The sequence below is a fragment of the Rutidosis leptorrhynchoides genome, chromosome 7 (genome assembly GCF_046630445.1).
Source record: "Rutidosis leptorrhynchoides isolate AG116_Rl617_1_P2 chromosome 7, CSIRO_AGI_Rlap_v1, whole genome shotgun sequence".
Classification (NCBI taxonomy): domain Eukaryota; kingdom Viridiplantae; phylum Streptophyta; class Magnoliopsida; order Asterales; family Asteraceae; genus Rutidosis; species Rutidosis leptorrhynchoides.
Window position 1 is genome coordinate 51,472,316 of NC_092339.1, and position 15,124 is coordinate 51,487,439.

General features: G+C 35.8%; 2 protein-coding genes across 2 annotated transcripts; one reads left to right on the forward strand and one right to left on the reverse strand.

Moving 5' to 3' along the window:
- Positions 1-7,184: 7,184 nt before the first annotated feature.
- LOC139859209 (uncharacterized) lies at positions 7,185-9,031 on the reverse strand. Its single transcript, XM_071848004.1, has 3 exons — positions 9,028-9,031; positions 8,469-8,915; positions 7,185-8,380 (listed from the first exon to the last, which is right to left on the reverse strand). Exons 1-3 carry the CDS (start codon positions 9,029-9,031, stop codon positions 7,185-7,187), a joined length of 1,647 nt encoding a protein of 548 aa, XP_071704105.1.
- Positions 9,032-9,210: 179 nt separating this feature from the next.
- LOC139857715 (uncharacterized) lies at positions 9,211-12,830 on the forward strand. Its single transcript, XM_071846539.1, has 4 exons — positions 9,211-9,367; positions 9,925-9,983; positions 10,181-11,337; positions 11,443-12,830. Exons 2-4 carry the CDS (start codon positions 9,966-9,968, stop codon positions 12,350-12,352), a joined length of 2,085 nt encoding a protein of 694 aa, XP_071702640.1. The 5' UTR covers positions 9,211-9,367; positions 9,925-9,965; the 3' UTR covers positions 12,353-12,830.
- Positions 12,831-15,124: the final 2,294 nt, after the last annotated feature.

A 15,124-nucleotide genomic window follows, 5' to 3' on the forward strand; every position in this document is an offset into this window, starting at 1 on the left:
TCATAAAATAACAGTAATTAATAATAATAATAATAATAATAATAATAATAATAATAATAATAATAATAATAATAATAATAATAATAATAATAATAATAATAATAATAATAATAATAATCATACTAGCAATAATAATAATATTTATAATAATAATAATAATAGATATAAAAAAATAAGAAGTATACCCTCTTATAAGCCTTTTCTAAAAAGATTTGTCTCTGACAGGACTCGAACCCGAGACCACCCGTTAACCAACTCAACACCCTAACCATTTGAACGAATTCATTTTTCTGTTTGTATTACGAACCCAAATTTATTTAACTTGAATTTCCTTGTTTTCCCCTTCCTTCTCCTGCTTCACTTGATTCAATCGACAATAACAACGAATTTTGCAAATCTATAGGCGAGTTTAAAGTTGGATTCAGGTACGTTAATTGGGACCTATACGACCCTCCATGATTTCCAAATTAATAGCAACATAAAAAAAATATTAAAAAAAACAGCAGTCGCTGTTAATGAACAAAAAAAATGGAAGAACATAAAATTGATTTTGGATTTTCAGTCGTTTTTAGCGTATAATCATAACATGAAATACGCTCTAAATCATTCCTAGAAACTTTTGGATTCGTCAATTAAACTTAAAACATCCAAACAAACTCGAATTTTACCAAGAACAAAATCTTTGACTTTTAAATTCTAATATTTAACTTCAAAATTCATCTTTGATTTGAAGAATTGAGAGATAATATTTTACAGACAGATCGAAATACTGAATCCGAACACAATTGCAATATTACATTTTGACATTCGATTCAAAATAGTATTTTGGCTAAATGGATTCAAGAACAGAGGAATATTGTGATATCTTTCTGTATTTTTCGGTTTCTCATTCAATTACAGAGTGTAGTAATATTATAAAATGAATGATTCCTTATTTGGAAACGTGATTGAAGTAGACTTTTAACAACTTCCAACAGAAAACAAATTCGAATACAGTTGAATGGGAAAAAAAATAGTAAATTCGTACCAGGTTGCAAATTTTAAATTTATTTACAAAAGAAGCTTGATAAGGATGGGGAAACTGAATACATAAATGTATATACATATATCTGTATATAAGCGAAATTTTATGTATAAACGTATATAGCTGTATGTATTTATATATTTATTAGTATTTTGTACAGGTATGTATCTGATTATAACTTACATATATACATAAATAATAATAATAAGATTTATAATATTGATAATAATATTAATACTTCTAAAAATAATAATGTATTAATAACAATAATAAATAATAATGATATTAATAGAATTAATAATTTTAATAAGTTTAATGATAATAAAAAATTATAACAATAATATTTTTAATAATGTTATTAATAACACTACTTATAATAATACAATTATTAATTTTAATATTAACATTAATAATAATAATGAAGTAATGATAATAATATTAATATAACATTTATATTTTAACTTGTAACTACATATAATATATAAACTCTTCATTATATAATGTAGTAACATTTATTGAATATTTAATATATATATATATATATATATATATATATATATATATATATATATATATATATATATATTATATATATCTCACAATACATTTATAATTACTAATAGAAATCATATATATATATATATATATATATATATATATATATATATATATATATATATATATATTCATTTAAATAATAGCTTAATTACTTTGTATTTTACTTTACATTTTCAATTCAAATTATTATTTTGTATTTTATTAATTCAACTTAATATGTACACTTATATTTATATATGTATATATATAGTTACATTGTTATTTACACACAATAGTTCGTGAATCGTCGGAAGTAGTCGAAGGGTAATTGCATATGTGAAAACAGTTCAAAATTTTTGAGACTCAACATTACAGACTTTTGCTTATCGTGTCGAAATCATATAAAGATTAAGTTTAAATTTGATCAGAAATTTTCGGGTCGTCACATCTCAGTCGTCAAACCACAAATTGGGCAAACAATGGATTCAATATCAATGTCTCGATTGGATAAGTTGAGCCTTGTTGGCAACCTATCCAAACGTAAACGCCACATAAACACATTAACTTTAATCGGAATAACCTTGAACCACCAAGTTGAATGTTGCTGAGATGGAAGCCAAAAGTTATCCAGAAAGAGACGGGTATCACATACCGTAAAAGTACTCTCCAAATCAAGATTCCATGTCCAACGGTCTGCATGATCCGTCAGTGTGACAGACTGCAATTCCGCTATCAGAGAGTCAAGGTGACTCATACCAGAAGGAGTGCGAGACCATGCCCAGGTAGGCCCCGAAACACGGTCAAAAATAGAAACGTTCGGATCGAGTTCAAGACGAAACAATCTGTTGTAGCGACTCTCTAAGGTGTCATTTCCATGCCATAAATCTTTCCAGAATTTAGTATCCCTACCGTCTCCCACCTTACGAGTAAGTGTAACTGGATTCAAAGCTCCCGATGCTTGGCAAGATAGATAGTTGGTAACAATTGCGTGCCATATCCCTTTAGTTTTACAACCTCGACTATCAAATCCAAGTTTTTCGCCATGTATAGCCTTCAAGAGTTGGACCCAAATAGCACCCACCGAATGCACCGAACGCCAAACCCATTTAAGGAGGAGGGCACAATTAAATGATTTTAAACTACCGATACCCAAACCGCCTTTGTCATGGGAAGCAAGGACTGAGTTCCAATTTAACCAATGAATTTTCCTTGAGTTACCATCCGAACCCCAAAAAAATAAAGCTCTGAGACTTTCAATAGTCTTCAAAACAACATCTGGTGCACGAAACAAGGAAAAAGAGTAAGTGTCAATACTTTCCAAAACAGATTTAATCAAAGTAAGTCTACCACCAATTGAAAGCAATTTAGCAGACCACGAAGATAATCTATTTTTGAACTTATCAATGAGAGTGGACCAAGAGCTCGATCGGGACATATTAGAGCCGAGTTTAAATCCAAGAAAATCAAATGGAGTGCGGCCTGCAGTACACCCGGTACAAGTTGACATTAACTCCACTTCATCTTGAGAGACACCAATACCTATGAGGTTAGATTTATGGAGGTTGATTTTAAGGCCCGACTCTAAGTAAAATCTGTTAAGAATCAAGAGGATTGCATCTAACTCCGCCTCATTCCAATCTGAAACTATTGCTACATCATCTGCAAACAAGAAGTGAGAAACATTAACGTTACCAACATTAACACCATGAAATACATTGTTGCTAATGGCCCGTTGGAAAGCATAATGGAGCCCCTCCATGACAATGATAAAAAGATAGGGTGATAAAGGATCGCCCTGACGCAATCCACATTTGAGAGAAAATTCCGATGTCGGACTGCCATTAATAAGAACAGAAGAGCGACCAGATGTAAGACAAGCCCGCATCCACTTTCTCCATTTTTGACCGAAACCAAGCTGAGCTAGAGAAAAATCCAGAAAAATCCAATTAACCGAGTCAAACGCCTTTTCGAAATCCACCTTCAAAATCAAAAGTTTGTGATTTTTTTTTTTTTGTACCATTCAATCAGTTCACCTAGCATCAACGGGCCATCGAGAATGTGTCGGTCACAAACAAAAGCCGATTGCTCATCATTAATAACATGGTCTATGATAATGGAGAGGCGGTTAGCTAAAACTTTCGCAATAATTTTGTATTGGGATCCGATTAAGGAGATGGGACGAAAGTCCTTGAACTGAACCAGGTTAACAATTTTGGGAACCAAAGTGATAAATGCTGAATTCGATCCATGTGGAAGGTCCCCTGAGATCAAAAAATCATTAACAAAATTGAAAAACTCATCCTTCAACAAGTCCCAATAATGTTTAAAGAAAAAGAATGGAAATCCGTCCGGCCCCGGGGCTTTGTCGCTTCCACAATCCCATACCGCACTTTTCAATTCAATCATGGAAAGAGCACGTTCAATAAAAGAGTTTTCGTTGGCCGGCAGTAATCTAGGATTCAAAAAGGGAGTAAAATTAACAGGATCCATAGTGACTTGAAATTTGGACTTGAAAAAGTCCATAAACGCTTCTTTAACCAACGGAGGCGAGTCAATCCATACGCCATTCACGAGAACACCTGAAATAGATTGCGATTTTCTGCTTTTATTAATAAACGCGTGGTAGTAAGCAGAGTTTTCGTCTCCATCTTGTAACCATTTAGATCTGGATTTTTGAACCGAGTCCATAGTGTGAAAAGAAGAAATCTCATCTCTTTCCTTGAGATATAGTAATCTGTTTTCCCGATCCTCTTGCGTAGCAGTACTCGAGTCCAATTTCTGATCAATGCAGGCTAAAAGATCATGAAGAGCAGGTAACCTTGACCTTTCTGTGAGGTTCGTATGTTTAGACCATGATCTTACATGGTGTTTAATAATCTTAAGTTTACCATCAAATTAATATGGGTTTCAAACGAACCTTGATTTTATTTTAAGTAACTTAACCTGATAGTTTTATTACTTTGTTGTATGTATTTGTTTGCCTTTGTCAATGTGTGTGTGTATATATTGTTGTTTGTGAGAAATGTTCTTTACAAAAATCCAATTTATGACATGGATGGTTGTTTTTGATCATTCATATTTCAAGTTATTAGTGTAATAAAGTTAATTGTAAAACTGTTTTGTGGAGACAAGATTTCATACTGTGTAACCCGTTTAACTAATATTTGACCTGTCAAAACGAATTATTGCTCTTAAGACCAAACATATTAATTACTTGATATTAGCATTTCTTTAATTTTTTTTTTTTTTTTAGTCCGTAACTTTAATGAAAAATTTGCACGAGTTAGGTTGGATAACGTGTCAAAGCTGATTTAAGTTATAACGGGTCATAGTAGAAAAATAGGTACAAACTCAGTTGGGTAAAAAGAAAAGTTTACTTCTCGTCACAAATAAAAAAATGTTACTATTCATTGCACCTACTAAGCAATAGGAGACAACGCATTTTGTGTATTAGTATAGTGTATAATAAAATATAATATAATAATTACCCATACAACAACAACAACAATACCCAATCCCACGAATGTAGGGTATGGGGAAGGTGGGGTGTAGACAATCGTTCCTCGAACTCTAGATTAGAAGAAAGTCTCTACTCCACCCGCGGGTATAGAACCCGTGACTAGATAAGATCGTCACTCCCTCTTCTCGAAGAGCCAAGAGATTGCTTCCTAAAGGACCTCCAGCCATGAATGCTCCTCCAAACGGAAATAGTGCGGGCATACGTACCTGTAAGAGTTATGTGCAGAAATAACAACCATACAAAGTATCCATAAAAGAAAACACATATAGCAGTCATGCACAACAGTAGGACAAAAAGCATGGATAATATAATGCGCAAAAATATGTAAATCCAAGTAGACATGCGAACAATCAAAATACACAGCCACCCACCCCCTTCCCCTCCACACCCACCCACACTTATATATATATATATATATATATATATATATATATATATATATATATATATATATATATATATATATATATATATATATATATATATATATATATATATATATATATATATATATATATATATATATTCCCACCCACACATAAGCATGTATAAATAACTATACCTAAACATGTATACATATAGAGCCATTCATAGGTATATATACCTAGGTACAGGTACAAGCATACATATATAAACTTAGATACATGCACTTAGATACATACATTCATACATATACAGATACAAACATATACACAGAACCTATATATAACCTGAATAAAAACATATAGATACAGAGACATATACATTTATACATAATATATATTGAAGCTATATAATATATAGATATAATTATATAAATGGTGGTAAAAAAAAATTATATACTACACATTGGAAAAAAAAGAAAAAAAAAAGTTACTCAATTATACTAATTCTACTCCTCCACAAACTCCTATCAGAAGTCATGTCCTCCGTCAGTAGAAGCACTTTCATGTCGAGCTTCAATCTATCCTCCAATCTACGTTTGGGTCTACCCCTTCTCCTTACGCCCCCAACAACTAGTGTCTCGACTCTCCTAACCGGGGCTAAAAGTGGGCGCCTCATAACATGCCCAAACCATCTAAGTCGATCTTCCCTCAGCTTGTTGGTTATGTTCCCAACTTCCAAGTTCTCCCTAAAAACTCCATTTGGTATCATATCTAGCATGGTCTTACCACACGTCCACCTAAGCATCCTCATTTCTGCCACCTCCATCCTCCTCTCTTGGACTTTCGTCATTGGCCAGCACTCTGAGCCGTACAACATGGCTGGTCTAATTGCCACCTTGAAGAATTTCCCTTTCAATTTAAAGGGTACCTTCTTGTCACACAACACCCCTTTCGCTGCCCTCCACTTCAACCATCCTACTCGTATACGATGCGTCACGTCCTCATCTATCCTTCCTGATTTGTGAAGCATCGAGCCTAAATATCTAAAGGACTCTTGTGGAGGTAAAATCTGATCCCCAATTCGGACATCCACTATATCCTCTTGTTCCTCTTCGTTCGTCTTAAAATCACATCTAAGGTACTCCGATTTAAGTCTGCTAATCCGTAGGCCCTTTGATTCTAGGGCCATCCTCCATTGCTCTAGTCTTCTGTTAAGCTCATCCTGGGAATCTGAAACTAATACAATATCGTCGGCAAATATTAGGCACCATGGGATGTTATCTTGTATCCCGTGAGTTAGTTCGTCTAAGATCAAAGCAAAAACAAATGGGTTAAGGGCCAATCCTTGATGTAAACCTACCTCTACCGGGAAAAACTCTGTGTTTCCTACCGTCGTACGTACCCGAGTCTTCGCCCCCTCATACATATCTCTAATGGTTCTTATATATCTACTTGGGACGCCCCTAACATTAAGATTCTCCCAAATCAGCTCGCGCAGGACACAGTCATAGGCCTTTTCCAAGTCTAAGAACGCCATGTGTAGGTTCTTTTGTTTTTCCCTATACTTCTCCATAGGGCTTCTAACGATGTGAATCGCCTCCATCGACGAGTGTCCTGGCATGAAACCTAATTGGTTCTCTGAAACCATTGTCTCGCGTCGTAGCCTCGACTCAATCACCCTCTCCCAAAGCTTCATAGTATGGCTAAGTAACCTTATGCCTCTGTAATTACTACATATTTACGCATCTCCCTTGTTCTTGTAAATGGGAATAACCTCACTGAGTCTCCATTCCATAGGCATCTTTGCGCTTCTAAACGTCGTGTTAAAAATGTTTGTCAACCATCTAACCCCATCTCCTCCTAGGCACCTCCACGCCTCAAACGGAATTTGGTCTGGTCCTACTGCTTTGTTTCTCCCCATCTTTCGTAGGGCCGATCTAACTTCCTCCTGGTTAATCCTCGTGCAGAAACAGTTGTTTTTATATTCCTGAACCTCGTGGAGTTCCATGTTCCGCTTCGTTCTTTCCCTACCGAAGAGGGATGCAAAATACTCTTCCCATCTTTTCCTAATAAGGTCTTCTCTTACTATACTTTGACCTACTTCGTCCTTGATATATTTGACGTTAACTAAGTCCCTACCTCTTCGCTCCCTAGATTTAGCTATTATATATATGTCATTAGCTCCCTCTTTAGAGTCTAGTTTCCTATATAAATCTTCATAAGCTTTGTCTTTTGCAATTGCTACGGCCTTCTTTGCTTCTCTTTTAGCTTCTTTATATCTTTCTTCTACCCTAGTTCTCTCTGCAGGTGTCCCTTTCCCAAAAGTAATGAGCTCCCTAAACCTCGTCTGCTTTAACGCGACTTTCGTTTGGACATCGTCACTAAGCCACCATGACTCTCTACTACTCTTATGGGCTCTCGACGTCCCTAATGCCACCCCTAAAGCTTCTTTTGCCACCTCCCTGATAGTGGACGCCATGCGGTTCCATATCTGGTCTACGTCAGTAGGGGCTACGTTATCCCCTTCTACACTCAATCTATCAGTCACGGTCGCTCTAAAAGTCTCTGCCTTCGCTCCATGTAGATTCTTCCAAAGGATTCTATGTTGCACAACCCTGGCCCTTCTGCCAACTCTTCCCCGGGTGACTAGGTCCATGACCAACAATCTATGCTGGGAGGAGCACGTCAAGGCCGGAAGGACCTTACAGTCCCTACATGTCCTAAGTTCCCCTTTACGAAGGAGAAAAAAGTCAATCTGTGTGCGACGACCCCCGCTATGAAAAGTGGCTAACTGAGCATCCCTCTTCCTGAAGAAAGCGTTTGCTACAACCAACTCGTGGGCAATGGCAAACTCAAGAATTGAGCGCCCTTCTTCGTTTCTAGGACCAAACCTAAAGCCCCCATGGGCTCCCTCGTAACCTTCTGCCTCCGCTCCTATGTGTCCATTCAGATCACCCCCCTATAATCAGTCGATGATCAGCTGGGCACCCCCTCACTACCTCATCTAACAATTCCCAAAAACTCTTCTTTTCCGCATCACTTAAACCCGCATGAGGTGCGTATGCGCTAATGACCGTGAAAGTCTCCTCCTTAATAATTAGACTAACCGACATAATCCTATCGCTAAACCTACCCACGTCAACAACGTTATCCTTATGTAGATTTCCCAAAAAGATACCTACCCCGTTCCGTGCTATCCTAGAACCCGAGTACCACAACCTATAGTCCTTAATATCTACCGCCCCTTCACCCTTCCATCTAGTCTCTTGAACACACCCTATGTCCACATTACTCTTAAGGAATGTATCCACGAGCTCAATCCTCTTGCCCGTCAAGGTTCCTATATTCCAACTACCCACTCTAATCCTACCAAGGTTGGCTACCCCACTACCGCCTCTAACCCGTCTGGGCCTACCCACCCCTAAACTAGGAGGACATGACCTCAAGTGACCATAGGTATGCGTAAGATCTATATTAACTTATACACCAAGAGATGACCAAGTACAATCTAAAAATAAGAAAAATATGGTTATGATAAATAAGTACTTATTGTTAATTAACTAAGTACTTATTATAATTACCCATACCTTAGCTCTAAAACCAGGGACGGGAACAGAGTGAGGGCAATGGGTCAGATGCCCTCTACGGGCTACAAATTTTTTTTTTTTTTTTTTTTTTTTTTTTTTTTTTTTGGCTATTGACCTCGTTTAGCAAAAGTTGTGATCCAACTAAATCTCCAGTTACTCAAAAAGGTTTACTTTATTTTTTTTAGCTCTTATACCCGTCTCTTCACAACTTCATCTTTTCAATTTCAAATCGAAGTAGTGAAAGGAAGGCTGTGGATTGTTTATAACTTCAACTATCACCTTCACATTATTTGATTTTCTCAAGTATCAACCACTTTTCTTGGTATTAAATCAGGTAATTTATGTAGTTAATTAATTTAGGGTTTACAAAATTTATGTTAAAATTTGAGATATAATGTTAAAATCGTGTACTTCTACTTGCCGACTTTCTTCACATGCTAATTGTAACTACATTTGTTATGAAATGTTTAGTTTTAACTTGTTTATTATATTCAATTCAATTGAAATTAAAATTGGCTACTTGGTTATTAGGAAAAGTGTAGCTTTTACGCAGATTTTGGGCACTTTTTTTGTGCAGTTTTTAGGTAGTGTTAGGGCTGTTACTGCTTTTTTTTAGCTGATGCTACCGTTATTTGACCTCTAATGTTGTTGCTGCTGTTTGTTTGAGCTGTAATGCTGTGTTTTGAGCTCCACTACTGCTGTTTTTGACTGTTATACAGTTTCTAGTTTGTTTTGAGCTGTTTTAGTGCTCTTTTTTTTTTCCTTTTTTTTTTGTACAGAAATTCTAATAATGTAGCTGTTATCTGAAAAAATTCATTGTTGTGTTGCATTTTAATTTTTTCTGGTTCCGCCACTACACCTAAAACGAAGAGAATTTTTATTGATTGTTAGATCGAAGCTGGAAAATATTGTAAAGAGTTTGATATCATCAGATGTCGGTGAAATTTGAGGTATGAATTCGATCAATAAACTATGATGTTTGTGATTCGGGTTCGATCTTACTGCTGCTACTGTTTACTAAAAGTTTCTTAAAAAAATCCAGTCGTTTTGGGTGGTGAGTTATGTGTTTTAGGTGAAGATTTGATAGATGTTCATCTGAACAGGGAATGTAGTTTTAACCCACTGATTGTTATTATCAACTTGTTAGATGGAGCATGATCAGAAAGTTTCTACTGGTTCAACGTGTGACGAATTTCCTCTTTTATCCTCAAAATATCCATGGTTTATTGTTCAGAACCTTAAAGATGAAGAGGCCATTGATACGGAATTTTACTCTACACTACACGACCCCCCGTTGATTAAATATCAATGTCAAATCCCTGAGTTGAATGGAAAACGTATCCGAGGCTGTTTCCATGGCTGGTTAATACTATCAGACCATCCATATAATTGTGAGTGGTCTCTTTTGAACACTTTGACTTTGAAGATTGTAGATCTTCCCCATTTGAATTTGGGAGCTGCATATGTTGCATCTATTGATGAATGTTGTTTGACGGCTCCTCCTGATGATCCCACTTCAATCCTTCTCGTAACAAGATGTGATAAATCTACATTTTTCATTTGCCGGATGAATTGTGAAAAAAAGAGAATGTGGATAAGCTGGAAAGAAATGTCATACGCTAAACAGCTCAAGGAATTAACATATGATGGTGAATTCCTAGTTAGCGCAACTTGTTGTAATGGTAAAATATATGCTTTAAATTGCGATAGTTCTATCTCTCCTGTAGTCATACAGGTTGAGATTGTAAAAAAGCAGAGAGAAGATATGCCTCCCGTAAAAGAAGATATGATTCAACTACTGATGTTTGGGAATTGCCCTTCGTCTTCTTCCGATTCGATAGGTTGTTGGGACTGGACTAATTTTTTAAAAGGATACGGTACGAAATTGTTCTGCATTAGTGTTGGCGTTGATGAGAAAACTAAGAAATTTGGTGATGTGTCTTTGTTTCAATTAGACACGGCTAGTTTAAAGTCGGAAGAATTGGAGTGCCTCAAGAAATGGGACTTGACCGGTGTTAAAATGGAACAAATGGGTGATGATGACCTCCAAGACTTGCGGATTACTCAAGTTATGTGGGAAGAAATGAATGAGTTGAATGATGGTATCTTTTATGTAGATCTTGGTCGTGAATGGTCTATATTTTATAATCCTGTAGTTGACTCCGAGTTAGGGGGTTATATACACATTCGTGACGAAATGGATGGAATATTATACTTGTACCATGTCAAAGGTAAAAACATCATCGCATCTTTTATGCCTTCTCGAGTGGTCTCAACAACCAATGTGTTCATGTTGGAAGAAAGGTTATGATCTCAGTTAAGTTAAATTATATCTATGTGTCATATATTATTATTGTATATGTATACTTGTATTCATATGAAAATAATATATACTTTTTTTTCATGTAGGCTAGAAAAGGATCATGAATGCAAAGAAATGGATGAGAGAGCGGTAACGGTTGACGAGGTTGAGCGTAACGAATCAAGCCTGTACAATATTCCATTTGGAGTTTTGGAGATGATTATGGAATATTGTGTTGGTGTGGAGTACTTGAACTTTCGTGCTACATACAAACTCTGTCATCTTGCTGCACCTCTAATAGGGTGGAGAAACGAGTCATCGTTAAGAAGAAAAAGATGGCATAATTATTCGTTAAATTCACCATGGCTAATGGTTGTAGATGAAGGGATTGTCACTTTTATAGATCCGTTGTCAGGTGATAAGTATTTTATGAAGAATTCAAAGCTATCGTTGTCGTTGGTGGACGCCACTATATATTGTTTGAGGTATGGTTGGTTGTTATGTGAGAGCAGGGAATATGAATGCATAGTGTTTTTTAACCCCTTCACAAATGATGCCTGCAAGCTTCCAGTATTTAATAATGGTGATGTAAAAAGCTTATGTTTCTCAGAACCACCTACTTCCTCTAATTGCATAGTTGGTGGATTTGCAATTGTCAATGAAACGATTACTTTTATCTACTTTGTAAGTGGGAACCCATCTTGGGTTTTGTTTGAAGACTATAATGATCGTTGGTTTGTAAGTGGGAAACCTCTATTTTCTTCAACATTTGTTGGCACAGTTCTTTATGCACTGTATATGGAGGGACAATCTAGTGGAAGTTGCAGGTGTTCTGGTAATGACCCGATTGACATGATTGTTTTAGCAAAAGTACCGAAAAGTGACTGCAGCTGTACGAAACAATATTTTATGATGAATTGTGATGAATATCTTTTAGTAGTCATTGTCAGTTTGGAGAAGTCGAGGTATTTAGGCGAAATGAAGCTGAACGTGAATGGAAGAAAACAGACACTATAGGCAAGCACACAATTTATATTGGTGGTACGACATCTGTTTGTGTTGATGCCAACACACGTGAAATGGAGAATAAGATCGTCTTCCCGCAGTTAGTTTGGTACTCACTCAAAACACGCACGTATCACACATTTGATGGGAAACTTGTCGAAAAGGGTTTTGGGGGTTTGTTGGGAGCCAAAACTCATGCTTGGATAGAACCAAGTTGGTGTTAGCTAAACTTAAATAATTAGGTATCGTTGTCATCGGATGAGGTTCAAGTTGCTGTATGACGTCACCAGAACATCATTGTTTTCACGTGAGGGAAGGCCTTGGAGCAGTAAGTTAGCCAGCCGATGACATCAAACTTATTGGGGTTTTTAATTGGAGCACTTGTAAAAGCTTTTGCTATGTTCATGTAATCAGTCTCTGCGTTTGATGTCATTTGTATGTTATTTTTAAGTGTTTGGCTTTTATTTATGTTAATTCTAAGTATTCTGTATTCCATGTAACCTACTTTATTAGGGAAAAGCATTAGATTACGATCTACGGTGAACATCCAAGACTATTCTGTATTCCATGTAACCTACTTTATCTGACCTTGCTACTCTAACTTGACCGAACCATGTTGATTTTCTCAGTTTCCTGACAGGATTCTTAGTTCACATAACTTGACCATCTGTATTTAATAGTAGTGTTGATTTTGTATATTTTATTACCCGTGGGTTGTGGGTAACCGCGGGTCAGGGGCATGTCGAAACAATTAACCCGTTGATGGGTCACGGATCCAAAGGATTCATGCCCGTCGCCCGTGGGTGCCATCCCTAGTTAAACTAGAGGTGGCATAATGGGCAGGTTAGTTAAATGGTCAAATGGGGTTCAAACGGGCATTTTTATTGTGCGTTCAAACGGGACCGATTGACTGTTTTTCATCACTATGTAAATTCAAAATCCCAAAAAAAAGGGCTCAGATATAATATAAAAAAAAAAAAAAATACAAAAAACATTCCTTTGTAACTACCATATTGACCCGTTTCTTTTGTAGAGCAATGTATACATATGAGTAAATAGAATATACTGTTGCTGAAAAAATATTCATCGAAAACAATCACATTGAACCCCAACAAGAACAGCAACCGAGATACTCAGATACACCTCTAAGTCTGCATCAACAATAACACATGTTAGGCCTGTTTGTTAGGCTTATATTCTGCTCCTCTTGACAGTTGGTACGAATTGAATTGTGATATGGATGTTCAATGTTGTATTGTGTGGTGATAATACTAGGCTGACTACTTGGAACTCTTAAAAATAACAAGATTAAGTCTAAATCTAATAAGCTTATGCTTTACCTTTGATCATTTTTTTGGTTTTATAGTTGGCATGTAACTAAAAAATAAACTAATGTACATCGAACTTATTTAAACGGGTGATAAATAGATCACAACACTACCTATTCGAGAAACTTACATGTAATTTTTAACAGTTATATTTTTACTCGTACAACACATGGGCTCTAAATCTAGTAGGATAATTTAATTACGATGACAAATGAAACATGTGACAACTTTGATTGGCTGAGTTGTACCGTAAACTTGATTTTTTTTTTTTTTTTTTTTTAAGAAAGGAACTTTGTAGTGCCATTCTTATAATTATCATCGAACATTGAATGTAATGTGGCCACTAGAATAACACGAGACATAGATTTTTCCAACAGAAGATTCATTGAGTTCGAACATACCCTTTTTCATCCGAACTCAGGTTCTAACGAGGTTGTATTTGAATGTCGTCTGAACTTACTGCACGCGATTGTAGTTTATTTGTTTGGTCAGTAAAGTGTTTTCGACCAGTGAATTAGGTTCGAACAAAGGCTTGTTCGGACATTGTTCGAAGATATAATGAATTTTTGCGGATACTTCGAAAAAAGTGTATTCTACCTGAAAGCTTTGAAAAAAGTGTATAAAGGTGAAATTTCCCTAAATCAGAGAGGATCATCAACACACCGGCTAATAAAAAGTACGTAAGGTATACGCCTTCTAATTCTCATGTCTTAAGAGATTTGTGCAACTTTTAGTGGAATGATATACTTAACCATCTCGCCTTTGGTGCTTTCTAGTCCTATAAGTAGTACTTGATCCCAGAAAAAGGGGATATGCTTGATACCAGATCCACTTTTAGGGTTGACTCAGTTGAAGAAGGTTGTAATTTGACTACATGTTCTCTCTTTCCTGGGCTCGCTAACTTTTTCATTGGTGTCAAAGTTAGGGCACATGAGCCAGATTGAAATGTCCCGTTCATATTGATTATAAACGTTCCATATTAATTGATTTCGTTGCGAGGTTTTGACCTCTATATGAGACGTTTTTCAAAGACTGTATTCGTTTTTAAAACAAACCATAACCTTTATTTTATCAACAAGGTTAAAAGGACACCACCTAGATTATCAGAAATGATAATCTAAAAATATCACACTTACACACTACCAATACATATTGGTTTACAATAATAATATGTTACAACAAAGTAAATTTCGAATGCAGTTTTAAACAATATTATACAAGCATGCTGACTCCAAATCTTGTCCATATATTAGCATGCAACAGCGGAAGCTCTTAATAATCACCTGAGAACAAACATGCTTTAAACGTCAACAAAAAAGTTGGTGAGTTATAGGTTTAACCTATATATTTATCAAATCGTAATAATAGACCACAAGATTTCATATTTCAATATACATCCCATACATAGAGATAAAAATCATTCATATGGTGAACACCTGGTAACCGACATTAACAA

What these genes read in the sequence shown, in the direction of transcription:
- LOC139859209 (XM_071848004.1), bottom strand. An exon ending in AAGTGATGCGGAAAAGAAGA is followed by an intron (nt 8,381 to 8,468) that starts GTTTTTGGGAAT and finishes ATGGACACATAG; the next exon opens with GAGCGGAGGCAGAAGGTTAC.
- LOC139857715 (XM_071846539.1), top strand. An exon ending in GTGTTCATGTTGGAAGAAAG is followed by an intron (nt 11,338 to 11,442) that starts GTTATGATCTCA and finishes TTTTTCATGTAG; the next exon opens with GCTAGAAAAGGATCATGAAT.